This window comes from Erinaceus europaeus, chromosome 9 (assembly GCF_950295315.1).
Source record: "Erinaceus europaeus chromosome 9, mEriEur2.1, whole genome shotgun sequence".
Classification (NCBI taxonomy): domain Eukaryota; kingdom Metazoa; phylum Chordata; class Mammalia; order Eulipotyphla; family Erinaceidae; genus Erinaceus; species Erinaceus europaeus.
This window is the reverse complement of record NC_080170.1, coordinates 52,415,608-52,441,047: the sequence shown is the minus strand read 5'-3', so window position 1 is coordinate 52,441,047 and position 25,440 is coordinate 52,415,608. Positions and strand designations below refer to the sequence as shown.

Below are 25,440 nucleotides of genomic sequence, written 5' to 3'. Positions count from 1 at the left end.
TTTGTGTCTTCCACCCTCCTCCTTTCTCTGCAACATCATTTAATGTCTATAAAGGGGAACTGGAAGCTGAGGGGCTCCCTCCACTAGGTCTGCACCCCAGAATCAACTTCTGGCAAGAAGATCAGGAGCAAGAGAGAAGGTAAGAAGAGCAGCAAATGTTAATTGGTGGCCTTTTGGAATAGCTCAGGTTCACAGAAAGGGTAAAGATGTGTCCTTTTGAGGATGAAAGATGAACCATGGCCTTTAGATAACAGGCTTCACGAAGGATGGGGTTTTCTGGGGACTGAGGTGTGGGAGGTCTCAGGGACTGTGGGATTGAGTGGCCTGGGTTCTGTTATTATTGCTCCACTGTTCATAGAGCTGTGAGCTGCTGGAGGGGAAGCTCTCTCTATGGGTCTTTGTTCATTTCTTCATGTGCCAAAGCTCTTTTCCTGTTTGAAAAAGGATGTTTCCTGTTTGAAGAAGGTCTGCAAATGGGGTGAAAAAAAGAGACTTTATAAGCAAACTTCCAAATCCCAGATCCCTGTGCTTGGTCAGGAGACCTGCAAATTCTCTTAATAACCTAATTCTGGCGCCACTTGAATGGAAACAGCCTCTGGTATTTTTAGCTGCTATGTAATTTAAGTAAAATAGAATGGGGAAATGTGCATATTTTTTTTTTCTTTGCTGGTTCAAATAAGAAGGAATTCCTCATCATCTGGAGACAAAGTCCCTGTTGGGAAGAGAGGGAAACACCCCTGAGCTGCTGACTCCTCCTCTGACCTAGACAGGATTTAAATCCAGGGAGGGAAGCTCAGAGAGCAGGGACCAGTAGGAGGTCTGCAGCCAAGGATCTCAACTGCAGCTGGGGTGACAGAAAAGTGGGAAGAGGTGGCAGCAGCCTCCAGGTAAGTACTCCTGTGATTACCTGTGAGAGGGAAGAGCCTGGTCAGTGGTGCACCAGTGCAAGCTACCTGTCTGCTCTTGGAGGAGGGAGGGAAAACCCAAGGAGGACCTAGCCCCAGGAGATTTCTACCTGGAGTGGCAGACTTTTATATAGATCGTTTTCTGTAAGGCTAACATGTCCTATTCATCTTTATCACTGTACTGTCTTCTTAAAATGTCAAAGGTTTTGATTTTTTAGTAATATATCTGTTCTATCTCATTGCTTTTTTTTTTACTCCTAAAATGGAATTCTAGTTTTTTTTATGATCAAGAAATTATTAGAACTTTCCCCTTTCTTGAATTTTGTATACAATCATGAAGAAAATGTTAGCAAATGCACTCAAAGACTTTTGGGTTTTAATCAAACTCTTTGATTTTGAAACATTTCCTTAGTTAGAAGGCGGCAGCTTCTTTCTCAATTTGCATGCTAAATTGGCCTCAAACAGGCCTGGGGAAAAAAATATTCATTTTCAAACCTTTGAAGACATGATGGGTTGGTTTTCGGAGGTTTCTTTGTTTACTTTTGTTATCAGAAGAGAGCTTGGGGATAGAAGAGAAATAATGATTGAGAATATGAGACTAAAAGTAGCATAGAAAAACAACAACAACAGCAGCAAAAAAAAAAAAAAAAATCAAGTCCTAACTTGCCAGTCCCTGTTCGGGGTGCCAGTTGCCGGTCTAGCTTCTCTAGCGGGAGAGAGACGACCAGGGACTCATGGCTGAGCTGGGAAGCAGTATCTCGTTTATTAATCAGATACATCGCCTTTTATGCAGCTTTTCACTGGAAGTAACAAGGGAAAAGAAATGATTAGGAGAGGGTGTGGAGCAAAAAAAAAAGAGCCCGAATAGAACATAGAAAGCTTCCATCTAACCAGTGGGGATTAAACCAATACCCTGCAGGCAGGGCGGGACCCAGGTAAAACAGTGATTATGTAAATAGACCACATCGTAAGTAATACAAGTGAACCTAATGTGATGATCAAAACAGAAGGTCTTATAAGCAGAATTTAGAAGCATACCAACACTAACTTTAAGCATCTGAACATAGACAAGCATAAATGTCCACAATGATTAATTCCCCAATAAAGAAATAAATTATAAAAAAAATAAAAAATAAATGTCCACAATGGGTTTTTGGAGAAGTCAGTGCCACCAAGCTGAGGGTGCACCTGCTCAGCTGGGACTGACTGTAGGCTGGTGCTGCTGGGGAAGAATCAGTGTGAGGTCTTTGTTAGAGACCCAGGTCAGGTGACTGTGCCAACAGAGGGGGCACAGCAGGGAACTGAAGAAGCCACTTGGCTGGTTGGCTGGCTTGCTGCTTCCTCCTCAGTTTCCTCCTCCTCCTTCCCCTTTTTCTCCCCCATCTCCTTTGTTTAATAACATTATTATTGATTTAAAATTTGTTTATAAAATTATAAGGCTTCAGGAGTTCAGTTTCACACATACATATATGTGTGTAAAACTCACTGCACCAGTCACCAAGTTCCCTGCACCCTCTCCACGCTGCCCTCTGGTAACCACCATAGTTCTCACAAAGTCTAAATGACATTTTGTTTACTATTCTTTTCATTTTTGCTAGTTGATTTGCTTTAGTTATCTATATCCCACATATGAATGTAATTACTGAGTTGTTTTTACCATTCTTTCATGCAACTATAAGTTCTGTGTGTCCCCAAGTTTGTGGGCTACAGTTGGCTCTGGAAGGAGGGAAAACGGGACAGGATGACTTCAAACCTTCTTGTGGCTTCTGCTTGACATTCCAGCCTTTTCTGTGGTTTGAAATGGAGGGGCATCAGAGGTCTGTTCCTGAGAAGAGGCCCAAGGGAACTATTCCCAAACCCAGTGGAAACTCTTGGCCAGCACTTCTCCTTCCAGAGCCTCGGCATTTGTGGGGTCTGGACACAGACATGAGATCATCGCTTAGCTGCCATAGTGACATCTGGAGCCCCTGGTATATAAGCTGATGATGCTAAGATCCCAGCCCCAGGATGGGTGGGGGGCCTTTCTGGGTCCTCCACAGTGGACTTGTGGCTTTAGCCAACCAGCCCCATCTTCGAATATGCTGGAAGTTGCAGAGAATGTGGCAGAGCAGGAGAATCCTTAGGAATGAGCAGGGAAACTCTCTCTTTCTAATAGCAGACTGGAACCTTTCAGTGATTTCAATATCCTATGATTTAAATTACAATAGGGAGCTATAGCTTTTCATTATGTACTTCTCTTCTGGCCATTCTCCGGGAGCAGATCTTGAAAGCAGATGCTCCTGCTGCCTTGGGCAACAAGGCCAGTTGTATAAAACGTGATACTTGGTGAATTTAGTGGTGGCAGACTGCACTGGATGCTGGGGAGAAGGATCCCTGAATTTAGGTCCTTGTCTTGTTTCCTGTGGATTTTTATGGTGGTGATGGTGGTGGGGTATTTTATCTTGGGAGGGTGGTGACAAAAAACATCTCTTCCTAGGGTTCAGCACAGAACCTGGTACATCTAAGTGCTCAGACGATTCTAACACATGCTCTCAACTAGGTGCACCACCACCCAGTCACTTAGACAATTGTAACTGCTGTGATCACCATTCACCTGAGTCTCTGTGAGGACAGGTCAGAACCAAATAACCTCATGTGCCTGTAATCAAGTAACCTCATGTGCCTGTGAACAAGGGCTGGAAGGCTGAGGCTGGACTGGGGACCCCTCTTTGTTCTCCTCTAATCTCTAGTGTGTGGGAGACATATAAGAAAGAGTTATTCAGGGAAAAAGGTGTCTCATAGTGGTCTGGAGTCACTAGCAAGGGTTTCTTGAGTTCTCATCAAGCTAGAAGGTGAAGTGGAGGTGCATTACAGAATGATATTTGCAAGATGATTAATTAACTCATAAAACTGGGTTTCCTTTTCCACATACCCATCCAAATGTCTCATGTCCTCTGAAATGCCTGTGTGAAGTTTCATGGGGACTAGAAATTCATGTACTTGGTTACATGCACTTCATGTACTTGGTTGGGTGGAGTTTGACCTGACAAGAAGGAGCAGGGTTGCCCTGCGCATCACATTTCCTTGTGTTCTAAAGTATTGATAGAAAGAGCTAAGATCTATCATCTCTAGTTCCTAATGAGTTTGCCAATGGTAGACACTCATTCGGTTGAGACTTTGCTCTACTGAGTCAAGTCTTTGGGTCTGAAGACCCTCAGGGCCCTTCAGTGCCCTCCAGCCCCCCCCCCCCCCCATGAAGTTCAGTGGTAGAAAATGTCCTAGAGGATTTGGGGGAGCAGTGACAAGTTTGCCAGTTGATTTCTGTGACATCAATGCTGGTCACTCATCTCCCTTGTTTTTCTTCATAACTCAGTGACATCCACCCTATCATTTGAGCAGAGAGCATCTTTTAAGTGACTCCACTGAGAGTGCAGGATAGTACAATTTTAAAACCCTAAGCATTTCTCTCATTGTGGTTAGCTGGGAAGCAGGATGAAGTAATTAGGGAAAAGAAGAAAGCCCTGACTCTAAGTAGAAAGGTCTGTAGTGGGACTAGAAATTGGCTACCACTCTCATTGGTCTAAGGGGCATTTAAAAATGGATGTGTGTACTCTTTGGAGGAAAAGAGGTGAATGGCGGAGACCATCCACCCTGGATTGGAGAGGACCATGTGGAACCGATTCCCTCTTCTAGAAAAGGCAAGGCTGGGGGTGGTGGTGGTATCTGAACAGCACTGTGTGTTCCCAGGAAGAGTTTTCCAGCCTTTTCTGTGATGATGGAACCGGGGTCTTAACTCCATGCTGGAGAACCCTCATGGGTCTGTCCAGGGAAACTGTTCTGCCCAGAGGAAGTGCAGGTACAGGGTTTAGTTATTGTGTAGCTTATGTCTAACTGAGCACCCAGGGTGCCAGGAGCAGTGGATTCTGGCCACTCTCCGGGAGCAGATCTTGAAAGCAGATGCTCCTACTGCCTTGGGCAACAAGGCCAGTTGTATAAGACGTGATACTTGGTGACTCTGGTGGTGGCAGACTGAACTGGATGCTGAGGAGGCATAATGCAGCACTTTTATTTTTTTTCTTTTCAACATCCTTCTCAGGATCTTTGACTCAGCCCTGATGATGAAAAATCTGGCTCTATCCTTGGCCATTTGGAGGCTGGCAAAGGCCTTGAAGTTCTTCTCCTCCTCTGTGATGACCCTGGCTTTCTCTTTCTTGTAGTTGTTCCGAATAGGCATAACTGGTCCCGTCAGTTGAGTGGCCAGTTTCAGCTCTTCAGCAGAGCTGTCTCCCTTCTTGGGAGCAGAGGGCTTCCTGGGGAAGAGAATAAGTTTGGAGTAGTACTCCTTCAGCTGCTGCACCTGCACGTGGACCTGCAGGGACTCTGTAGACTTATTCTGCCTCTGAGGGTCCATGGACATGCCAATAGTCCAGGCCACCTTCTTGTGGATGCCAGCCACCTGCAGATCCTCCAGGCTGAAGCCCCCATTGACATGCACCTTGGTGTGCTAGCACACAGTGGGGCAGTGTGTGATGGGCCACACTAGGCCTGATGTGGTGGTGGAGGTGGAGGTGGTGTTGGTGAGGGAGATGAGTCTCGCCTTAGCCTGCTGGACCTTGCACCTGTGGATCTTCCACACCAGTTGGTTGAACCACATGGCCACCCACCACTGCCAATCCTTGTGGGAATGTGGCATTAGGATCATGTCATTCCTTCTGGGCACCATGGCTGATACCTGCTCCTCGGGGGAGAACAGCCAGCGGAAAGGAGAGAATGCTACAAGGCACCCTGGGATGGTTATTATTATTATTATTATTTATTAATGGGAGAGAGAGATGGGGGGCGGTGGACACCAGAGCATTGCACAGCTCTGGCTTATGATGGTGCTGGGGATTGAACCTGGGACCTCAGAGCCTCAGGCATAAAAGTCTTTTGGATAACCATTATACTATTTCCCCAGCCCTGATAAGGGTTTTTGGGGATCCGGTCTTCTGAAACAAACTCTATGAGTCATTCTGTGTAGCCTTGCTGTGGTGTATGGTCCTGAATTTCTGCACTCCCCCAGAAGCATGTAGAAAACCATCTGCTTTCTGTCATTGTCTGGAAGGAGAACCAGCTATTAGCTGGGGTGGTGGTAATGTTAGTAATAGTAGATAGAGAAAGTCGAAATTGGCCTTGTCAGCTCTGTTGCTATCTGGGAGGATAGTTTTGAGGGTAGAAATTTAGTGTTTCTCTGGTCAGAACAGGAGCCTCAGAGGTCACAGTGTGACTTTAGGGACAACAGAGATGCATGAGGTTAAGGGCCGGGTGATGGACACTGCATTCCTGAGCTGTCTCACATGTGAGAGAAACCACTGGCAGTTGTCTTTCACTCCCTCCTTTAGTTCACTCAACATAATCACCCTGAGTCTTAAACCTTTTATCCTGAAAGGCATGCTGCCATCTCTTAAAAGAGCAGAGTAGTGTTTCATTGAACATTTGTCACATAGCTTCTTCCTCCAGTCATCTGTGAAAGGGCATTTAGGTGCTTCCCCTGCTGGCTGTTGGAAGCAGTACTGCAGTGAACTAATGGGTGTACATGCTCTTTGGAGAAAGTCTGATCTTTTTCTGGCCTGTCAGCAAGGAGATGAGCAGAACCTGGCCCTTGGTCCAAGTGCAGACTCTGCCCTCCTCTCCCATGCCCAAGATGAGGTACACTGTCCTGTGTCATCTGTGCAAAGCATCATGGTGACCAGCAGGGACTCTGGAGCCAGGCTACCTAGGGCCAGGTCTGCCATGCTTGGCTGTGTGACTGTGGATGGGTCACAGAAAGGAGCTGAGCCTCAGTTTTCCCATCTGTGAAATGGGAATAACCTAAAGTCTTCCAGGAGAAGGTGTCTTGAGGACTGAATGAGGTGGTAAAAGCAGACATGCAGCTATTCCTGTAGGTCTTGCAATAGGGGTGGATAATTCCTCATAAAGATTAAGGTTGGAAAACTGGGAAAAGTTATGCATGTACAAACTATTGTATTTACTGTCAAATGTTAATTTCCCAATGCGAAATTAAAAAAAAGACTAAGGTTTACAGGTATGAGTAGCTCTTTCTGTCCCTGTTACAGCACAAAGGGTTTACATTTATCGTGAGTACAGAATCAGAAGAGCAAGGTTGTGTTAACACTCAAAACAGATGGGAAGCAGGTGCAGAACATAGCAGAATTGGGATCCTTGGACACCCAGGTTCACATCTTCCTGTCAGTTTCTCAGCTTCCTGAAAACTCTCATAAGCCCCCAAATGATTTTATTTTTTCTTTCTCATTTGTTTCTAGATCCAGACCTTCCCGAGAGTCTGTCTCTGTCTCTCAAAGAATGGGTCTCCTGGAGATGTGGGGTATCCCCTTGGGGCTTGTGCTCAGCTCTGTGCTCTTAGTGGCGGCAGCCCCAGCCATCTCTGAGTCTCTGGACTGCAGTGACAAGGAGCATCAGGTCACCGTCAGCCACACCTACAAGATTGATGTGCCCAAGTCTGCATTGGTGCAAGTAGAGGCTGACTCTCCACCCCTCAGTGACAATGCAGACTCAGCTGTGGTCTCAGGAGAGGCTGGTGAGGAACAGAACATCATCTTCAGGCACAACATCCGCCTACAGACGCCACAGAAGGGCTGCGAGCTGGCCGGCCTGGTCCGGGACCTCCTGGCTAGGGTGGAGAAGCTGGAGGAGGAGATGGCAGGGGTGAAGGAGCAGTGCAGCCCCCAGCGCTGCTGCCAGGGTGAGCTTCTTGCTGGTTGGTCTTCTAGTCTCCTGGCAGCCCTGAGAGCCTGGTGTGTGCCCACCACTCAGCTGGGTCTTCTTTGACCCTATTCTTTATTCATTAGCAGTATCTCCAAAGAGACATCTGTGACAGGGCCAGGAGGGACCAGAAACTCCTGGAGTGCAGACCCCAGGACTGATGATGCTGGGTGACAAGGCCTTTGGCACCTGTCACCTGGGGACTCAATCCCAACTAAAAGGGGAGCAAAGGAAATGAGGAGAGACCAGAGTGTTGGAGCTGGGCAGAGCTGGTGACAATTCCTAGTGCCACTTTTCAGTGGTATGCCTAGAGCCAAATCCTGTGTCTCAACAGTCCACCAAGGATCATTATAGCAACAAGTCTATCTCAGGCCTTCATCCAATTGTAAGCTTTTCCAGTAGCAGAGGATAGCTTGACATCTCCATGTGTGTGTCTGACTTCCACAATGTGGTTTCATTTGTTGTCATCATCCTCTCTAGTTCTATCCATTGGAACAGAAAAGGCACACTGTTACATTTATTTATTTACTTTTAATAAAGTATTTTTTTATGAGAGAGATAGGAGGAGAGAGAAAGAACCAGACACCACTCTGGCACATGTGCTGCCAGGGATCAAACTCGCGACCTCATGCTTGAGAATCCAGAGTTTTACCACTGTGCCACCTCCCAGACCACTATTTATTTATTTTATAGCTGAATAGTATTCTATTGACTAGCTAACATTACACAGCTTCTTTATCAGGCTGGAGCACCTAATAGCCTTTCTTCAAAAGATAGTAAGTGGGGCTGGGTGATAGTGTAGTTGGTTAAGTGCATATGACACAAAGCGCAAGGACCATCACAAGGATCCCAGTTCAAACCCCCGGCTCCCCCACATGCGGGGTGAGGGGTCATTTCACAAGCGGTGAAGCAAGTCTGCAGGTGTCTGTATTTCTATCTCCCTCTCAGTCTTCCCCTCCGCTCTCAATTTCTCTCTGTCGTATCCAACAACAGCTATAACAACAATAACAATAACAATAACAAGTACGGCAACAAAATGGGAAAATAGCCTCTAGGAGCAGTGGAATCGTAGTGTAGACACCGAGCCCCAGCAATAATCCTGGAGGCAAAAACAAACAAACAAAGACACTAAATAATTATCAGCACTAAGTACTTACCAGCATATAGAGTGCATAAACCAGGAGAGTCCATGTGAAGTCATTCCAGTGACCAGAAGGGAGGGCTGGTAGGCAGCTCTGTGGCAAAGGAAGAGCAGAGGCAGGAGATTCAGCACTAAGTCTGGTCAAGGTTGGCAAGGGAAGACTCTTTTTCCTTCTGGGTGCTACCCTCCATCTAGAGTGAGCTTATGAGCCCAGCATTCATAATCCTGTCCTCGGGGGTTCAGAGCCGGGGCTCCCCACTCACAGTCTTCCTTCTGTCCCTCCAGACTTGAGCTCTGGCTGCGAGCAACCCACCTGCCCTGGGGACTGCAGTGGGCATGGCCAGTGTGTGGGTGGCGTGTGCCATTGCCACCCTGACTTCATCGCCGAGGACTGCAGTGAACGCCGCTGTCCCCAAGACTGCAGTGGCCATGGCTTCTGTGACACGGGCGAGTGCTACTGTGAGGATGGCTTCAGTGGCCCCGACTGCTCCAAGGGTGAGGGATGCGGCTGGGTATCAGATTCCTCATCACTGCTTACACTGTCGTGTGTGCGTGTGTATGTGTGTGTGTGTGTGTGTTTTCCCATAAACCTTCAGCATTGAGAATCCCCCAGGTGCCTTCTTAAGATACAGATTGCTGGCCTTAACCTGAGTTTCTTATTTTTAAAATACATTTTATTGATTTTCCATGGTCAACAATTGTTGGGGAATTATGCAGATGCAGTCTTAGCCCTCAGGTTTTGCCACTTCCCGCGATATTCTCAGGTGCTTTCCCCAACCAATCCTGTCCCAACAGGTCACTCCCGGGTGTTGACCTAAAAAACCCACCTACTCTCTCTCCCTCCTCTCTCTCGTTCTCTTGCTCCGCGGTGCGGTAGGAGGGGTACGGCCATTCTTGGCTGGCTCCACGTGGCCTGAACTGCCCCGTTCCCACCCCAACCCGAGGTTCCTGCGCGAATAAAAGATTGTGTTCCCTTTCTGCTCCAAACCTCCTTTTTCTGCAGCTTGCTGCCGCCCCGTCAAGCAACAAACAATACTAAAGATTTTCTTTTGTTGTTATTGCTGGAGCTTCATAGCTCCTGACTGAATTTTTCTGAAAGAAAGAGAGAGAGAGAGAGGGAGGGAGGGAGGTAGGGAGAGAGAGCGAAAAAGAGAGAGAAAGACACACACACAAGAGCACTAACAGTTCGTTCAATATGGTGGACCCTGTCTTGAACCTGTGTTGTATACATGGCAAAGCAGCACACTATCCATGAACTATTTTGTCCTTGCCATACTATAAAATTTATATCTCAGAACATGTGTAAGCTTCACCACACCCACCACCAGTGCTGTCTCATGATATAAATGACCCCTCAAACCCTTCTACCTATCCCTTGCCCCTTTCCTCTCATAATCCCCATATTTTTCACTGAGTTGTTTTTGCTAGTTTATTTGCTTTGGATACTTATATTCCGTATGTGAGTAATCCAGTAGCTGTTTTTCTCTTCCTGACTTATGTCATTTAACGCCATCACCTGAGTCCCATCTACTTTGTTGCAAAAGGTACAATTTCACCTTTTTAGTGGCAGACTAGTACCCCACAAGTTCTTTATTCAGTCATCTACCAAGGGACATTTGATTTGACTCCATGTTTGGACCATCACTGAATAAATGCTGCAGTGAACTTATGTCACCCCAACTTTCTGGATCACCAGTTCTGCAGCTGAGAATCTGCATTTCTAGCAAGTTCTGAGGAGATGTAGATGCTGCTGGTCTGTAGATCGTTGGCCTTATGTGACTGAATGATGTACATACACGTGTCTGTGTATACATCTGTGTGCTCAGGTGCACGGGTGGGGGGTCAGTAATCACTCCTCCACAGGTGACTTTGGGGCATTTGTGAATCCTGAGTGATGCTTCCCAGGCTCTGTACCCCTGTGTGTCCCCTCAGGGCGCATGATACCCAGCAGGGTTTCCATGTGTGTACCTTCACTCCTCCTCATCATTTGAAGATCTTATTTCTTTACTGAGGGCAACAAGCGAGAAAGAGAGAGAGAGAGAGAGAGAGAGAGAGCCTAGAGCATAGCTCTGGCCTATGTGGTGCCAGGGACTGAACCCAGATCCTCAACACATCCAGTCCTCTGCTGTACCCACTAACCACATCCCTTGCCTTGCCTGTCCCACTCTGCCCACAGTGGTGGCCCCTCAGGGTCTGCAGCTGCTCCGGAGCACAGAGGATTCCCTGCTGGTGAGCTGGGAGCCATCCAGCCAGGTAGACCACTACCTGCTCAGCTACCACCCACTGGGCCAGGAGCTGTTGGGAAAGCAGGTCCAAGTGCCCAAGGAGCAGCACAGCTACGAGATCCCAGGCCTGCTGCCGGGCACCAAGTATGTCGTCACCCTGAACAATGTGAAGAAGGGGCTGTCCAGCAGCCCACAGCACCTACTTGCCTCCACCGGTGAGCAGGCCTTGCCTAGGATTGGCCCTGGCCTTTTAAACTTTAATTTATCTAAGAGGGAGTGAGGCAGAGGGAAAGCTGGGTTGTCATCTTGTAAGCTGGATGGTGTGCACACTTTTGCTGGTGCACAGACCTGATCAAGGAAGGGCTTGTTTTGTGTTGACCAATCAGACTGGCTTGTATGATGGTGCTCTGGGAAACGGTTTCTGTTCAAGGGGAGAATACAGGGCCTGCTTGGGAATCTAGCCATCTCCAGACTCCTGGCTTCCTTCCTCACCCTCCCCTTTCTGTCTTTGGCTGCCTATGTCTTCAGACAGGACAGAAAGGGGCAGTGCTCTCAGCCAAGGAGAAATGCTTGTTAACAGAGTCTTAGCCATCTCTCTGGGCTCTGGCTTGAGGGACTCATGCAATTCTGCACCTGAGAAATTTGTCTTTCTATCTAAACAGATCCCAGTGAAATCTGTATTTTTGCTCCTCTGGGGAGCCTCAGTCTGGGAGACACTTATCCCCACAAAAAATCTTGCACGTTTTCCTTGCGGCTTTTTATCTGCCAGCTTGGAGGGCCACGTCCATCACCCTGGGCCACATTCATTTGCTGCCTCTGGGCTGTCCCTTGAGGAGCTCCTGTGTCTGGAAGGAGAGCCCAGACACTAGAAGGTGGAAGGCTGGGTGGGTGGGGGTTGCTTTGGAGAACAGGCTCTTGAGCTTTTTCTTTTGGTTCTAAACAAAGGGAATAAAAAATACCAGGAGTCTGGAGACCTTGAGATCTCATGTCTCCCCTGTTCTGCCTGGGTATCTGCCCACATTCACGACAGTCAGGCTGGGCAGGCTTCTTTGAGGCAATGATGGGGGTGATTGAGAAGGGCCATAGGTGCATACACTGATGTACATGGGAACAACTGCCTTGCTCCTCCACAGCATGTCTTCAGGCAGCTGAAGTACCCAGAAGACACCTCTACCATCATTTGGTAGAATGTGCTGGAAGGAGGGTTAGTATTGGAAGGTTTGCTTGGCCTGACAGGTGGCTGGAGTCCTGGGTGGAAGAACAACTTCTCTGCTTTGATGAGGGCATGGGGGAGAGTATTTGGCTCACATCCTTTTTTTTCTTTTCTCTTTTTCTCTTTTATTTTCTTTCCTTTTATTTTCTCTTCCTTTCTTTTTTTATGTTTATTTATATTTGGAATAGAGGTAGCCAGAAATCAAGAAGGGAGGAAGAGTTAGAGAGGGAGGTGTCTACAGAGAGACACCTGCAGCCCTGCTTTACCACTCGTGAAGCTTCCCCCCTACAGGTGGAGACCAGGAACTCGAACCTAGGTCCTCGTGGACTGGGATGTGTGCACTTAACCAGGTGCACCACCGCCTGGCTCTGGGGTGGGGGAGAGTATTTGGAAGTTTTCCAGGAAGATGATCTGCTCTCCTTGGTCAAGATGAAAACCCACGGTTTACTTGTAGCTTTGATAGTTTCAAGATTCCTGCCACAGGTTCTGCTCTCACTATGTCAACAGAGGGAGAGGACCCAACAGCCAGTGGGTGAGACAGGCCCACAAGACTCTGCTCTCTAACCTCTCACCCTCCTCCCCTAGATCTGGCTGTGCTCGGCACTGCTTGGGTGACTGATGAGACAGAGTACTCTCTAGACGTGGAGTGGGAGAACCCCCCCACACCGGTGGACTACTACAAGCTCCAGTATGGCCCCTTGACGGGGCAAGAGGTGGCTGAGGTCACTGTGCCCAAGAGCAGTGACCCTAAGAGCCGCTATGACATCACTGGTGAGCAAATGCTGAGGATCCCTATTTGCTGCTAATATGGAGGTGGAGACACTATACAGAGGAAACCAACATCTGTACCCCCTAACTGTACTCAAAGGGTCTTGGTGCCTTGGGATGCACTGAGCCCTGATCTTGCTGCCCCTAACTGTTAGCCTACTCTGGAGGTCTAAGGACTCTGCTCTAGTGTCCTGGAGTGGCTCTAGAACCCTAGAGAGCTTGCTTAACAGGGGCACATATAGAATGTTCTCTCAGGATCCTCTGGAAGACCCTACATGTCTTAGGGTAGGGTTGAAGACACAGAGATATTCCACAGGGAAGGTGTGTGTGTGTGTGTGTGTGTGTGTGTGTGTGTGTGTGTGAGAGAGAGAGAGAGAGAGAGAGAGAGAGGTGAGTAAGGAATGAAATTATTTTGTTCTACATGGTGCTAGTAAGAGGAAAGAGGTTTGGTGGGGGTCCTCTTGTTCTGAACGACAGAGTTGATCCTGCCAAGAAATCAAAGGGCTGCTAAGGAAACAGAGCTAGAGTACTGGGTCTTATGGAAGCAGGTGGAATTCCCAGGACCCTCTTTAATAGCAGAAACACATACTCATGAACTCCCCAGTTGACTGGGAGGGCCATGGAAATGAGGGGGTCACAGGGTTCATGTGCTACCACCCACTCCCAGGTCTTGTTTGAGAAGCTGTCTTGGGGTGTTCAGGGCCTGTGGGGTGGGAAGAGTGGGTGCTTCACACCAGCTGTATGCAATTTGCCTGCATTTTGCAAAGTCTGCCAAAAACAGGAGGATTATTCCTTCCTACTAGAGAGAATAGCAATAGCTATACAAGGTAGAAGAAAGGAAAACAACTAGACTAATTATGACAAAGGAAAGAGACTTTAGGGGGAAAAGTGTGGTTGGGAGCAGGAAAATACATGAGCCATTAAGTGAAATTGGGACATTAGTGTTTGGTGACCTGAACTTGGGTGGGGGCTGAACCTCTCTGGACATCACCTCATCATGGATGGTCCTTACACACTGACCTGAACCCATGTTTCACTCCTCTGTTGCTGCCTGTGAGCCTTATATGTTTATCTCCAGGTGGGATGAATAGTCCCTCATCCTCTCACAGAGAAGGGGCAGAAGGACAGAGTTGCTGGCTGGGGGCCAGAGCCTGACACTAACCAGGTGGCTTTGTGTTCAGGTCTACAGCCTGGGACAGAGTACAAGATCACTGTGGTTCCTATGAAAGGCGAGCAGGAGGGTAAGCCGATCCTGCTGAATGGCCGGACAGGTGAGTGCTGCTGAATGCACACCTCCTGCTTGTGTTTCTAGAGTGTGGAAAGATTTTTCTCTCTGTTGATGTCTATGGGGACTGTTGGGGTATGGACAGGTGAAGGGAAGCAAATGTTTCCCAGTTCACAGTTTTCTTGCCATGAAACTCCTCTCCAGTGTCTTAGAGTTCAGAGAAAAGCCCATTTCTCACTCCTCTCTGCTGCATTTTTCTGACCTTAAATCATTATCTTGGAATTAGATCCTAGCTCTTCTTCACCATATCTCAATGGGAATCCTTCCTGCAGCTCTTTGTTCATGGAGCTCCCTGACACCGAAGGCTTCTCTCTGCCTCAGGGACATGTCCATGTTGTCACACAGCCTAGAAAACCCCTCACTGTGATTGTCAGTTACCAAATCACTGTCATCTCCAGTTACTAATTATTTCAGTTTGACCCATGCTCATTGTCAGGTGCAGTGGGGCATGAGGGCATGGTCTTCTAGATACTTCTAAAGATGCTATAAGTCCTGGTCCCTGCCCTTTGGGGGATGGTCTCAGCAACAGAATCACTCATCCTTCTCGGATCAACTCTAACCTTGGCCTTTCCACCAAGGACCTTGGATGAATATATTAAACAGCTTAGACTTTCTTCTGTACTCCTGGAGCATTTAATCACATGTGACCTGGAATTGCGAGTTAGGTTTTCAAGTATATCAACCACCTAGAATGGTGCTTCTATGGAGTGTTTTATTGTTGGTTATATTCTAAACACAGCATGGGATATTTTATTGGGTTGAACAGAAATCTTTAACCTGTATATTATCAGTATGAGAAAAGAGATGACAATACTGTTTGTAACCTACACATTTTTGAGCTGGAGAAGGGGAGCTGTTTGAATTAGAGAACTGGGAAGGAAAATGAGAACTGTTTTTGTATACATACTGGGTGATCTGGAGAAGAAACTGGGTACATTCTGTTTACCTGCAAAGAGAAGGGGCTACATCTCAGATGGATATTCTAGAGGGCACTTTCTCCAACATGCTCAGTGGCCTGAACATAGAAGGGTCCTCTGACCCACTAAGGAGCCCTTTCTTAGCTGAAGTGTCAAGTGTTGACCAGTGTCCACCTAACTGGAGGACCCTGTGTCTTGGGGAGCTAGGGAGGTGGACCACTAGGTAATCAAAACTGGAAGCATCTGTGATCTTGATAAGCCAAATAACTTCTTGATTCTTTCTTTCACATACCTCTTATGAAGAAATCGACAGTCCCACAAATGTGGTGACAGACAGAGTGACTGAGGACACAGCAGTGGTGTCTTGGGAGCCAGTCCAGGCTGTCATCGATAAGTACATAGTGCGCTACACTTCTGCTGACGGTGACACTAAGGACACAGCGGTGCCCAGAGACCAGCACAGCACAGTCTTGACAGGCCTGAATCCAGGAGAGGCATACAAAGTCCATGTGTGGGCTGAGAGGGGCAGTCAGGAGAGCAAGAAGGCTGACACCAATGCCCTGACAGGTGAGGAAAGTGGTTAGCAAAATTGGTCTCCATACCAGGGAGAAAGGGGACTCCTCAATCTGGGGGCCATCAGTCAGGAGCAGGTCTTTGTTTATGGGGTGAGGGGAAAAAGGATGCCAAAAAACAATGCTAGATTTTATAATAGCAAATATTTTTTTCTTCTTTGTAACATCTGGTTAAAGAATCTCACCTTTTTATTCAACACAGACGGCTATAGTTATTTGGGTTGGGTTTCCATCTACAACTCTCTCATTGTGAAGTTGCACTTTCATTTTTTTGCATGTGAAAATGATACCCCTTGGGTTGATAGTGGATTTGAATGCTTATCTCAGTTTTCAGCAGCTGTGCAGGCACTCTGTATAACATTTGGTGCTCCCTTCCAGCTCTGAAAAGATTGCACATTCAGTTAACCTGTGCCAAACATACAGGTCCTCCCTCTGAGCTTGTGGGAATGATAAGAGCCCTCATGCTTCATCCTGGTATTCCCAGACACATGGGGTTGGGGAGACCTCCTGCAGCTAGCCGCTTTCTGCTTAAGCCTTCCTCTGGTGCCATCTCAGACCCCAAGGAGCCTGATTCTGGAGCCCCTCAGATTCCAAGCACTAGATGGGAAATAGGAAATGACTCACTTAGGAGCCTGGCTCTGCTCTGTACACTCAGTCTGTATCAAAATACCAGAGAAAGTTAATTCATGTGGGGCAAGGCTTCAGAAACTTGACCATTCAGGTTTAAGTTCCAGACCTTTCACTTACTAGCTGAATGGCTTTGGGCTACTTCACCTCTATCCCTCAAGTTCTACTCTATAAAATGGAACATGTGAGCATCTTTCTGCCTTTGGATAATTATGAGATCTAATGTATTAACTTATCTAAGTGCCTGAGTCAGAAGGCCAGTGCCACCTGAGTGAGGCCAGTGAATGTTCCTTAGACTACGTCACTGTTTGGGCAGATTAATTGGCTTAAGCAGCAGCATTTGAGTCCTCTCATTCTGGAAGCTGGGAAGTTCCATGATCTTGGTTCCAGCTGACACCTGTAAGAGCATCCCCCCTTAGTTTGTTGACAACTCTCTCCTGCCGTACTTCCATGGAGGGGAGAGGAAGATGTGGTCTCCTCTTCTGGAGGCCATCATGGGGGATGTCCCCCTGTAGCCTCCCCTAAACCCAATCTCCTCCTAGATGCCCTAATCCAGATATTATCCAACTGTTAGTACCTCCACTTGTGAATGGAGGGGGGAACAGAAGTATTCAATCCATATCAAAAGTTAATAAGCATTTGGCCTTTTGAGGGTCAGTTGTGTTGTACCACCTACTGGGTCTAGCTGGGTCTTATTATTGGAAGGGAAGAAGTTGGCAGCAGGGATGACTAAATCATCATAGATGTGTTTTGAGTCAAGGCTAGCCAACTATCTGCAAATAGCCAGAGAATAAATATTTTTTGGCTTTCGGGGGGTCATGCTGTCTCTGCCACTAAAATGAGGAAACAGGGTATTTACTTTAGTTATTTATATTCAACACATGAGTGGTATCATCTGATAGCTGTTACTTCCGGAATTAATTCACTAAGTATAGTTCCTTTGAGCTTCATTCATGTTGTCCCTAAAAGTTATGGAGTAATTTTGTTTCAGTGGTCAGTTAGTAACCCATGAGTATCTACCCCATGTGTTCTCTCTCTCTCTCACTCTCGCTCTCGCTCTCTCCCTTTCCATCACCAGAGCACTGCCCAGCTCTGACTTAGGGTAATGTGGAAGATTGAACCCAGGACTTCGGAACCTCAGGAATGAAAGTTCTTTTGCATAACCATTTTACTCTCTTCCCCATCCTAGTCCCTTATTATTATTATTATTATTTTCCTAGAGGACTGATCAGCTCTGGTTTATGGTGGTACCAGGGATTGAACTTGGGATTTTGGAAACTCAAGCTTGAGAATATCTTTGCATAATCATTATACTATTTACCCAAGCCAGACCATAGTATCAGTGTTTTGTAGATGGACTCTTGAGCTAAGCCCAGGTTTTGGTTTTTGTGGTAATGGTTTCATGCCGGACTGAGCTTCACTGATGGGAGACAGACGACCAGGGACTCATGGCTGAGCTGTAGACAGTATCTCTTTATTCATACAGAATGCAGACAATCTAAGCCAAGCTAAACTAACTAAACTAAACTAAAACTAAATATAATCACAATTCTGTCCTTATATATACTGGCCAAATAGGGTGGAAACAGTATGTGACGTAGAGTGGGTGGAGCGAAAAGTGACTGGTGCAAATCAGGGTGTGACAAGGAGAGGGGGCAGAGTAGGCGAGAATTCTACCACTGAACCACCAATGCCCTGGAGGGAGGGTGGTGCTTAGTTAACAGTGGTTTATGTAAATAGACCGCAGCTTTAAGTGGGATCAAACCAATGCCATGTAGGCATGCTGGTGCTTAGTTAACAGTGATTATGTAAATAGGATACAGTGCTAAGCAGGGGGATTAAACCAAATGAAACAGAAGGGGTTTTTAGAAGCAGAATTAGAAGCATACCAACAATTCCCCCTTTCTTTTTAACTAATGGCCATAGTATCAGGAGTGTGAGGTGAACAGAAACCTATATCGTACAGGCATTTTCAAAAGAACTGGCACAAGACATGGAGAAACGAAATAGGAGAGCAGCAAGAACCAGTGTGATGCCAAGGGAAGGCCTGAGGGGGGTGTTTCCTGCCTCAAAGGGCAAGGCCTAGCAGGCAAAAGGGTATATCCTGCCTCTCCGGTGGCATCTCTTGCCTCAAAGGGTGTTTCCTGCCTCTGTGGGCATCTCTTGCCTCTGGGGGCATTTTCCTGCCTCAAAAGGGCGTTTCCTGCCTCTGGGGGCAGGACCTACTAAGGAGGGGGGTTTCCTGACTCTGGGGGCAGGGCCTGTAGGCGAGGGTGTGTGTGTGGCCTATAGAGTCCCAAGGTTCTGGCTGCAAAGTCCATGCATTGCAGTGGTCAGTCTTTGAGAAACCCAGCAGCATAAAAGGAAACTGCTGTCAAGTTGTATAAAGTGTCCAAGAGGTGTACCAGTAAGTCTGATGGAAGTGTAAGTTGAAAGCAGATGACCATGGAAGAAATGCCAGGGGATGAAACGCTGCATGCCTCGATGGGGAATGTCAGCCACCAGAATTCCACTTTTCTGTAGAGATTGAGCTTTGGAGACTGTGAATCTGTTTCTTCAGGTTGTGTCAGGTCACATCATGGGTTTTGGGGGGATGGCTGTAATTGTGGGTGATGTCAGAGGTCAGGGGTCCAAGATGAATTTCCAGGGTTTTCATTTGAGCAGATGCTTTTTAATGTGAAGACTTGACAACTGTAATTCACTTACTTGTCAGACAAAACTTGTAGCAGATTAGAAGTTTACTATAATTGATAACTCCATTATAATTGGAAGTCCTTTCTAGTATGATTTTAAGGTTATTTAAACAGTTTAAACTCTATAAAATGTGGAAAGGTAAACAGAAGAACCATGGTTAAAGCCTTAGGCATGAGAATCATTTACATAATCATTGCACTATCTGCCCCGCCCATAACTCATTCAGTTTTCAGGATTAAACATTTCAGATTTATGCCAAGATGTAAAAAAAAATCAAATGAGGAAAAAACAATTTTTTGGATTGTTTCTGGATGTCTCTAGAAATCATGGCTGCATCCAGCATTTTTTTAAGTCAATTTCATACAAAAATTCAGTCATTCAAATCACTCTCTTATGAAATGCAACTGAAAGCAGACAACAAACTTAAGATATTCAGAGAGAATAGAGAGAAAAGCAGTAGGCAGTTTTTGCTTCTTTCACCTTTAACCAGATTATCCAGATATCACCATGTAGCATCATGAGTCCCCGGAGGGCATCCTAGTCTAAAAAGTTCCTTGAAATTCCATTTAGGGTGCTTCTGACTGTTCCTGCTGAATTGCTTCAGGCACCCACTTTTAAAAGCGTCTTCCCATTGAAGAAAGAATTGAATCAGGAGAGTAGAACTAACCACGTGTCTCCATTCTTGGGGACTGCCAAGGTACTGGAGAATGTTTCTCAAATTAAAGTAGCATGTTTCTCCACGGGAAACATGCGAGAGGAAGTCCAGAAAGTCCAAGGAGAAATTTTTGTGCGTCTTCCAAGCTCTATGATCACAGTCATAAGGAACCAAATTGTGGCCCAGAGCAAAATGTAGTCCTTTTACTCAGGAAACATGGGAGGGGTAATCCAGAAAGTCCAAGGAGAAATCTCTGTGCATCTTCCAAGCTCTATGATCATGGTCATAAGAAACCAAAGTTCCCAGTCAGGGAACCAAAGTGTGGCCCAGAGCAAAATGTTCCAGAGACAGAGAAACTGTCTCATGATGAAACAGTAGAGGCTTTGGCAAACCTCTTCATAAGTAGAAAGGAAACCCATGGCAGATGGGTAGCCAAGTTTACTTATCTGGGGGATGGGCGGGTTAGGCCCCACGTCGGTGCAGGTCCCTGTTTCAGGGCGCCATTATGCTGGTCTAGCTTCACGAGCAGGAGACAGATGACCAGGAACTCATGTCTGAGCTGTACGTAGTATCTATTCATGTGGAATGCAGCACAATATAAGCCATCTAAACTAACTAAAACTAAACTAAAACTAAATATAATCGCAATCCTGTCCTTATATATACTGGCCAAGTAGGGTGGAAACAGTATGTGACGTAGAGTGGGTGGAGTGAAAAGTGACTGGTGCAAATCAGGGTGTGACAAGGAGAGTGGGTGGAGTAGGCAAGAATTCTACCACTGAACCACCAATGCCCTGGAGGGAGGGTGGAAATGCCCCTCTTGGGCCTCCCCTTGACATCACACTGGTTCTTGCTGCTCTCCTATTTCATTCCTCCATGTCTTGTGCCAGTTCTTTTGAAAATGCCTGTACGATATAGGTTTCTGTTCACCTCACACTCCTGATACTATGGCCATTAGTTAAAAAGAGGGAATTGTTGGTATGCTTCTAAAAACCCCTTCTGTTTCATTTGGTTTAATCCCCCTGCTTAACACTGTATTCTATTTACATAATCACTGTTAACTAAGCACTGGCATGCCTACATGGCATTGGTTTGATCCCACTTAAAGCTGCGGTCTATTTACATAAACCACTGTTAACTAAGCACCACCCTCCCTCCAGGGCATTGGTGGTTCAGTGGTAGAATTCTCGCCTACTCTGCCCCCTCTCCTTGTCACACCCTGATTTTCACCAATCTCTTTTTTCATGCCACCCTCTCTATGTCACACCCTGTTTACACCCTACTTGGCTAGTATATATATAAGCTGCTTTTCTGAGTAAAAACACTTGGAATTGCTTTCCGGCTCTGAGAGTTCCGGAGTGTATCTCCTACGATGTTAGCTAGCTCGGCACGAGTTCCTGATCCCTCTCCCACACAGCAGCCTAGATTGGCTCCAGTTGAGTTCTGTCCAACCCAGAGAGCACTTGCACGGGAAGAAGCACCCTTAGGCTATCCCGGCAGTTTCATATGGGGAATATGGTTTCTGAGACAGGATTGTAAAAGCATGCTAATTATATACCCAGTTACATGGAATTCTGATGCTCATTGTTCATTGTTGACAGGAAAGTGACATTTCCTAACTTATGTAGAATTAATAATAGTAAAAAGTTCACAGTTAAGCAGTTATCACAAAATACCTCATTTTCTATTCACTATAATTTTGGAAGTTAGTACTAATACTTTATTATTCATAGAGATAAGGAACCAAAACTTAAATTATTCAGTGTGTCTAAAGTTAGCAACTCAGAAATGATGGGGCCAAGAACCTACCTCAGTTTAACTACATAGAAACCCAGACATTTTATACAAATAGGATTACTTTTATTGGCCTGGACCTCAAAAACAGTCAGTAAAAAAGTCTTCTGGTCCTCTGCCATAGGTATAATATTTTCTTTGAAAGGAACTTACAGCTCCTACTTCCAGGTAGGATCTTCTTCTTCTGATAGAACAAATCAGTGACAATGCAGAGACTTCAGTGAACTGTGATTGTTATTAGGTATGAGGAATCAGGAGTTGAAACAGTGTATTAAATCCAAGGCAAAGTAGAATTTTGAGTCTGAAATTCTTTTTACCCAAAGGCAACTTTTGGGAAATGTTTATAGAACTGAGACTTTGAGTTTTGTGTGAAAGCTCTACTTCTCATAAAGTGCTACTGGCTCATTCTTGGAATTTCAGATCACAAGTTAATTAAGCCCATATGTTATCCCATTCATAGGCTCTAAACTGACTCTGGAAATTGTGAGGTCATCATTTAGGGTGTGTGTGTGTATGTGTGTGTGTGTGTGTGCTGGCATTCTTGAAAGTGGAGGCTGGTAAATGCTTCACTCTCTCATCTTTCTTGAAGACCTTGACAGCCCCAAGAAGCTGGTGGCTGAAAGAGTGACAGAGAGCTCGGCCACTGTGTCCTGGGAGCCTGTGCAGGCCACCATCGACAGGTACATGGTGCACTACACATCTCCTGATGGGATATCCAAGGAGGTCTCTGTGGACAAGGAGCAGACCAGCACTGTGCTGACGGGCCTGAGGCCGGGTGTGGAGTACACAGTGTACGTGTGGGCTGAGAAGGGGTCCAGGAGCAGCAAGAAGGCTGACACCAAGGCCCCCACAGGTAATGGGATGAGAGGTGGGCACCTGCAAATGATATATAAGTTCATTTGAGTTTTTATTATTATTAATTATTTTCCCTATTGTTGCCCTTGTTGTAGTTATTATTATTATGTCATCATTGTTGGATAGGACAGAGAGAAATGGAGAGAGGTGGGGAAGACAGAGAGGGGTGAGAAAGAGAGACACCTGCAGATCTGCTTCACTGCCTGTGAAGCGACTCGCCTGCAGGTGGGGAGTTGGGGCCTCGAAACAGGAACCTTATGTGGGTCCTTGTGCTTCACGCCACGTGCTCTTAACCCTCTGTGCTACCGCCTGACCACATGGGTGCATTTGAGTGCTTGATACTAAAGAATGTGGCCTGAGCCCAGGATTAGTAATTCCAAGTCTCAGAGTTCAGAGAAAGACTTTGAGCTCCTCTAACTCAATGAGCTGGTCTTCTGATGGTGGAGACTGCCCCAGAAATCTCTGAGCCCCTTGGCAGGGAGAAGTGAAGTTATTCAGATAACTTATTTTGGCAGACTCAGCCAAGACAATCATGGGCTCTTGACATTGCAGTGCTTGTGAGAACACCTTTAGAAGAATCACCCATGAAGTAGCCCAGGATGCAGTGGTTACTTAGGTGCTCTGGATGTCATGGCACATGTTGAGCTGATTGTTTGATGTGCCCGGGAGTTACTAGGAAGATCTCACTCTCCCACATTCAGAGAATGGAAGCCAAGAAAGTGTCAACTGATGATGAGTTGTCCTTTGAGAACCAGGGTTCCCTTGTCCCTTTGCTCCCTCCAGAGACTCCAGTTGGGAAGACCCTGGCCAGGAGCTGAGAGCTCCAGAGGGACAAACATGGGAAACTGTGGGACTGTGGGTATGCCTTCCATGACTCCAAAGCTCATGTTGCTCTGAATATTTTCCTTTCAGATATTGACAGTCCCAAGAACCTGGTGACTGACAGGGTGACAGAGAGCTCGGCCACTGTGTCCTGGGAGCCTGTGCAGGCCACCATCGACAGGTACATGGTGCGCTACACATCTCCTGATGGGATATCCAAGGAGGTCTCTGTGGACAAGGAGCAGACCAGCACTGTGCTGACAGGCCTGAGGCCGGGTGTGGAGTACACGGTGTACGTGTGGGCTGAGAAGGGGTCCAGGAGCAGCCAGAAGGTTGACACCAAAGCCCCCACAGGTAATGGGATGATAGATGGGTACCTGCAAATGAGGTATGAGTGTATTTGAGTGCTTGATTTGAAAGGATGTGATCTGAGTCCAGGCTTTGCAATTCCAAGTCTTAAGAGTTCAGAGAAAGATTTTGAGCTCCTCTATCTTTCTGATGGTGGAGACTGCCCCAGAAGTCTCTGAGCCCCCTGGCTGGGACAAGTAAAGTTATTCAGATAACTTATTTTGGCAGACTCAGCCAAGACAATCATGGGCTCTAGACATTGCAGCGCTTGTGAGAACACCTTTAGAAGAATCACCCATGAAGTAGCCCAGGATGCAGTGGTTACTTAGGTGCTCTGGATGTCATGGCAGGTGTTGAGCTGATTGTTTGATGTGCCCTGGAGTTTTACTAGGAAGATCTCATTCTCCTACATTTAGAGAATGGAAGCCAAGAAAGTGTCAGCTGATGATGAGTTGTCCTTTGAGTCTGAGAACCAGGGTTCCCTTGTCCCTTTGCTCCCTCCAGAGACTCCAGTTGGGAAGACCCTGGCCAGGAGCTGAGCGCTCCACAGGGACAAATATGGGAAGCTGTGAGACTGTGGGTGTGCTTTCGATGACTCCAAAGCTCATGTTGCTCTGAATATTTTCCTTTCAGATATTGACAGTCCCAAGAACCTGGTGACTGACAGGGTGACAGAGAGCTCAGCCACTGTGTCCTGGGAGCCTGTGCAGGCCACCATTGACAGGTACATGGTGCGCTACACATCTCCTGATGGGATATCTAAGGAGGTCTCTGTGGACAAGGAGCAGACCAGCACTGTGCTGATGGGCCTGAGGCCGGGTGTGGAGTACACAGTGTACGTGTGGGCTGAGAAGGGGTCCAAGAGCAGCAAGATGGCTGACACCAAAGCCCCCACAGGTAAGGGAGTTTAGTCCTCTGGGGATGTAATAGCCTGTTATGCTGAGATTAAGTCTCATTTCTATTCTCTGCTTTGACAATGGCAGAATTGCTGCTTTTTGTAAGATCAAGATAGTTTTCCTTCTTCCTTTGTGAACCCCCTTCCCATTGCTGGTTTCCATGCATAGCACAATGGTGGAATGTACCAAGACTGAATGACCATGCACAGCCACATCTCCTGAAGTGCGTGAGTCTTTCTTTGTGCATAGTCTGAGACCTTCTTGTTGAGTTTGTGAGTGTGACCTAAACCTATATGTCAAACACTGTGCTAATAATAATAATATGTTGAATTTTTAACTTTTAAAGTAGTCTTTACATCTCCTTGAGAAAGTAGACATCTGCAGTTTGCTTTATTATGAGTGAGTCCTACTGTAATTATGGTTGTGAAGACAAGAATAATGTCAATGCTATATTCTTATTGTGAAAGATATGTTGACCACACATTTGTACAGTGGCTTATCAGCAAGACTGCATCACAAATGAGCATGTGATATTCTGAGGGATGTGGAGGCTGGGTTTTATTATTAGTAGTAGTATTTTCTATTTTATTTAATAGTACTATTTAGTCTCAGTTACCTTGTAGTCTACTTGGTGGTGGGAACCTAGAGTGGGTCAGAACTTAATTCCTTTCCTTTTATGGGCTGACTTTGGCCTCTGGCTGTTGGACCTCCTTGTATTAATTGAGAGGTCTTCAGTCGCATGATACGAGAAACTTTAACTGTCGTGACCAGAACTCATGTCTCTTTCTAGGGAATTCTGCAGACTTTTAGTGGAATCCCTTATGCATGGTAGGAATTGGAGACACACTTATTAAATATGTAGAAAATTGTTTCATTCAACCATTGCTAGAGGATATAGTATACAATTCCAGATTCTGGCCAATCATGTGTTCTCTTTTTCATTTTACAAAAGTTCCTTTAATGCTCCTTGCAAGACTGGTTT

General features: G+C 46.3%; 1 protein-coding gene and 1 pseudogene across 4 annotated transcripts in view; one reads left to right on the top strand and one right to left on the bottom strand.

Annotated features, from left to right (window-relative positions):
• Positions 1-683: 683 nt before the first annotated feature.
• TNN (tenascin N) overlaps positions 684-25,440 on the top strand; it is a 46,069-nt gene continuing 21,312 nt past the window's right edge. Inside the window, exons 1-10 of one of the 4 annotated variants that reach the window (XM_060197899.1) lie at positions 684-887; positions 7,187-7,626; positions 9,073-9,282; positions 10,964-11,227; positions 12,811-12,996; positions 14,175-14,264; positions 15,499-15,762; positions 22,127-22,390; positions 23,305-23,568; positions 24,196-24,459. In XM_060197899.1, the coding sequence (XP_060053882.1) occupies positions 7,227-7,626; positions 9,073-9,282; positions 10,964-11,227; positions 12,811-12,996; positions 14,175-14,264; positions 15,499-15,762; positions 22,127-22,390; positions 23,305-23,568; positions 24,196-24,459 (2,206 nt within the window). In that variant the 5' untranslated portion in view covers positions 684-887; positions 7,187-7,226. The remainder of the gene's footprint in view (positions 888-7,186; positions 7,627-9,072; positions 9,283-10,963; positions 11,228-12,810; positions 12,997-14,174; positions 14,265-15,498; positions 15,763-22,126; positions 22,391-23,304; positions 23,569-24,195; positions 24,460-25,440) is intronic. The other 3 variants (XM_060197898.1, XM_060197900.1, XM_060197901.1) reach the window with 3 other exon arrangements.
• Positions 4,772-5,607, bottom strand: LOC103115451 (large ribosomal subunit protein eL13-like; annotated as a pseudogene).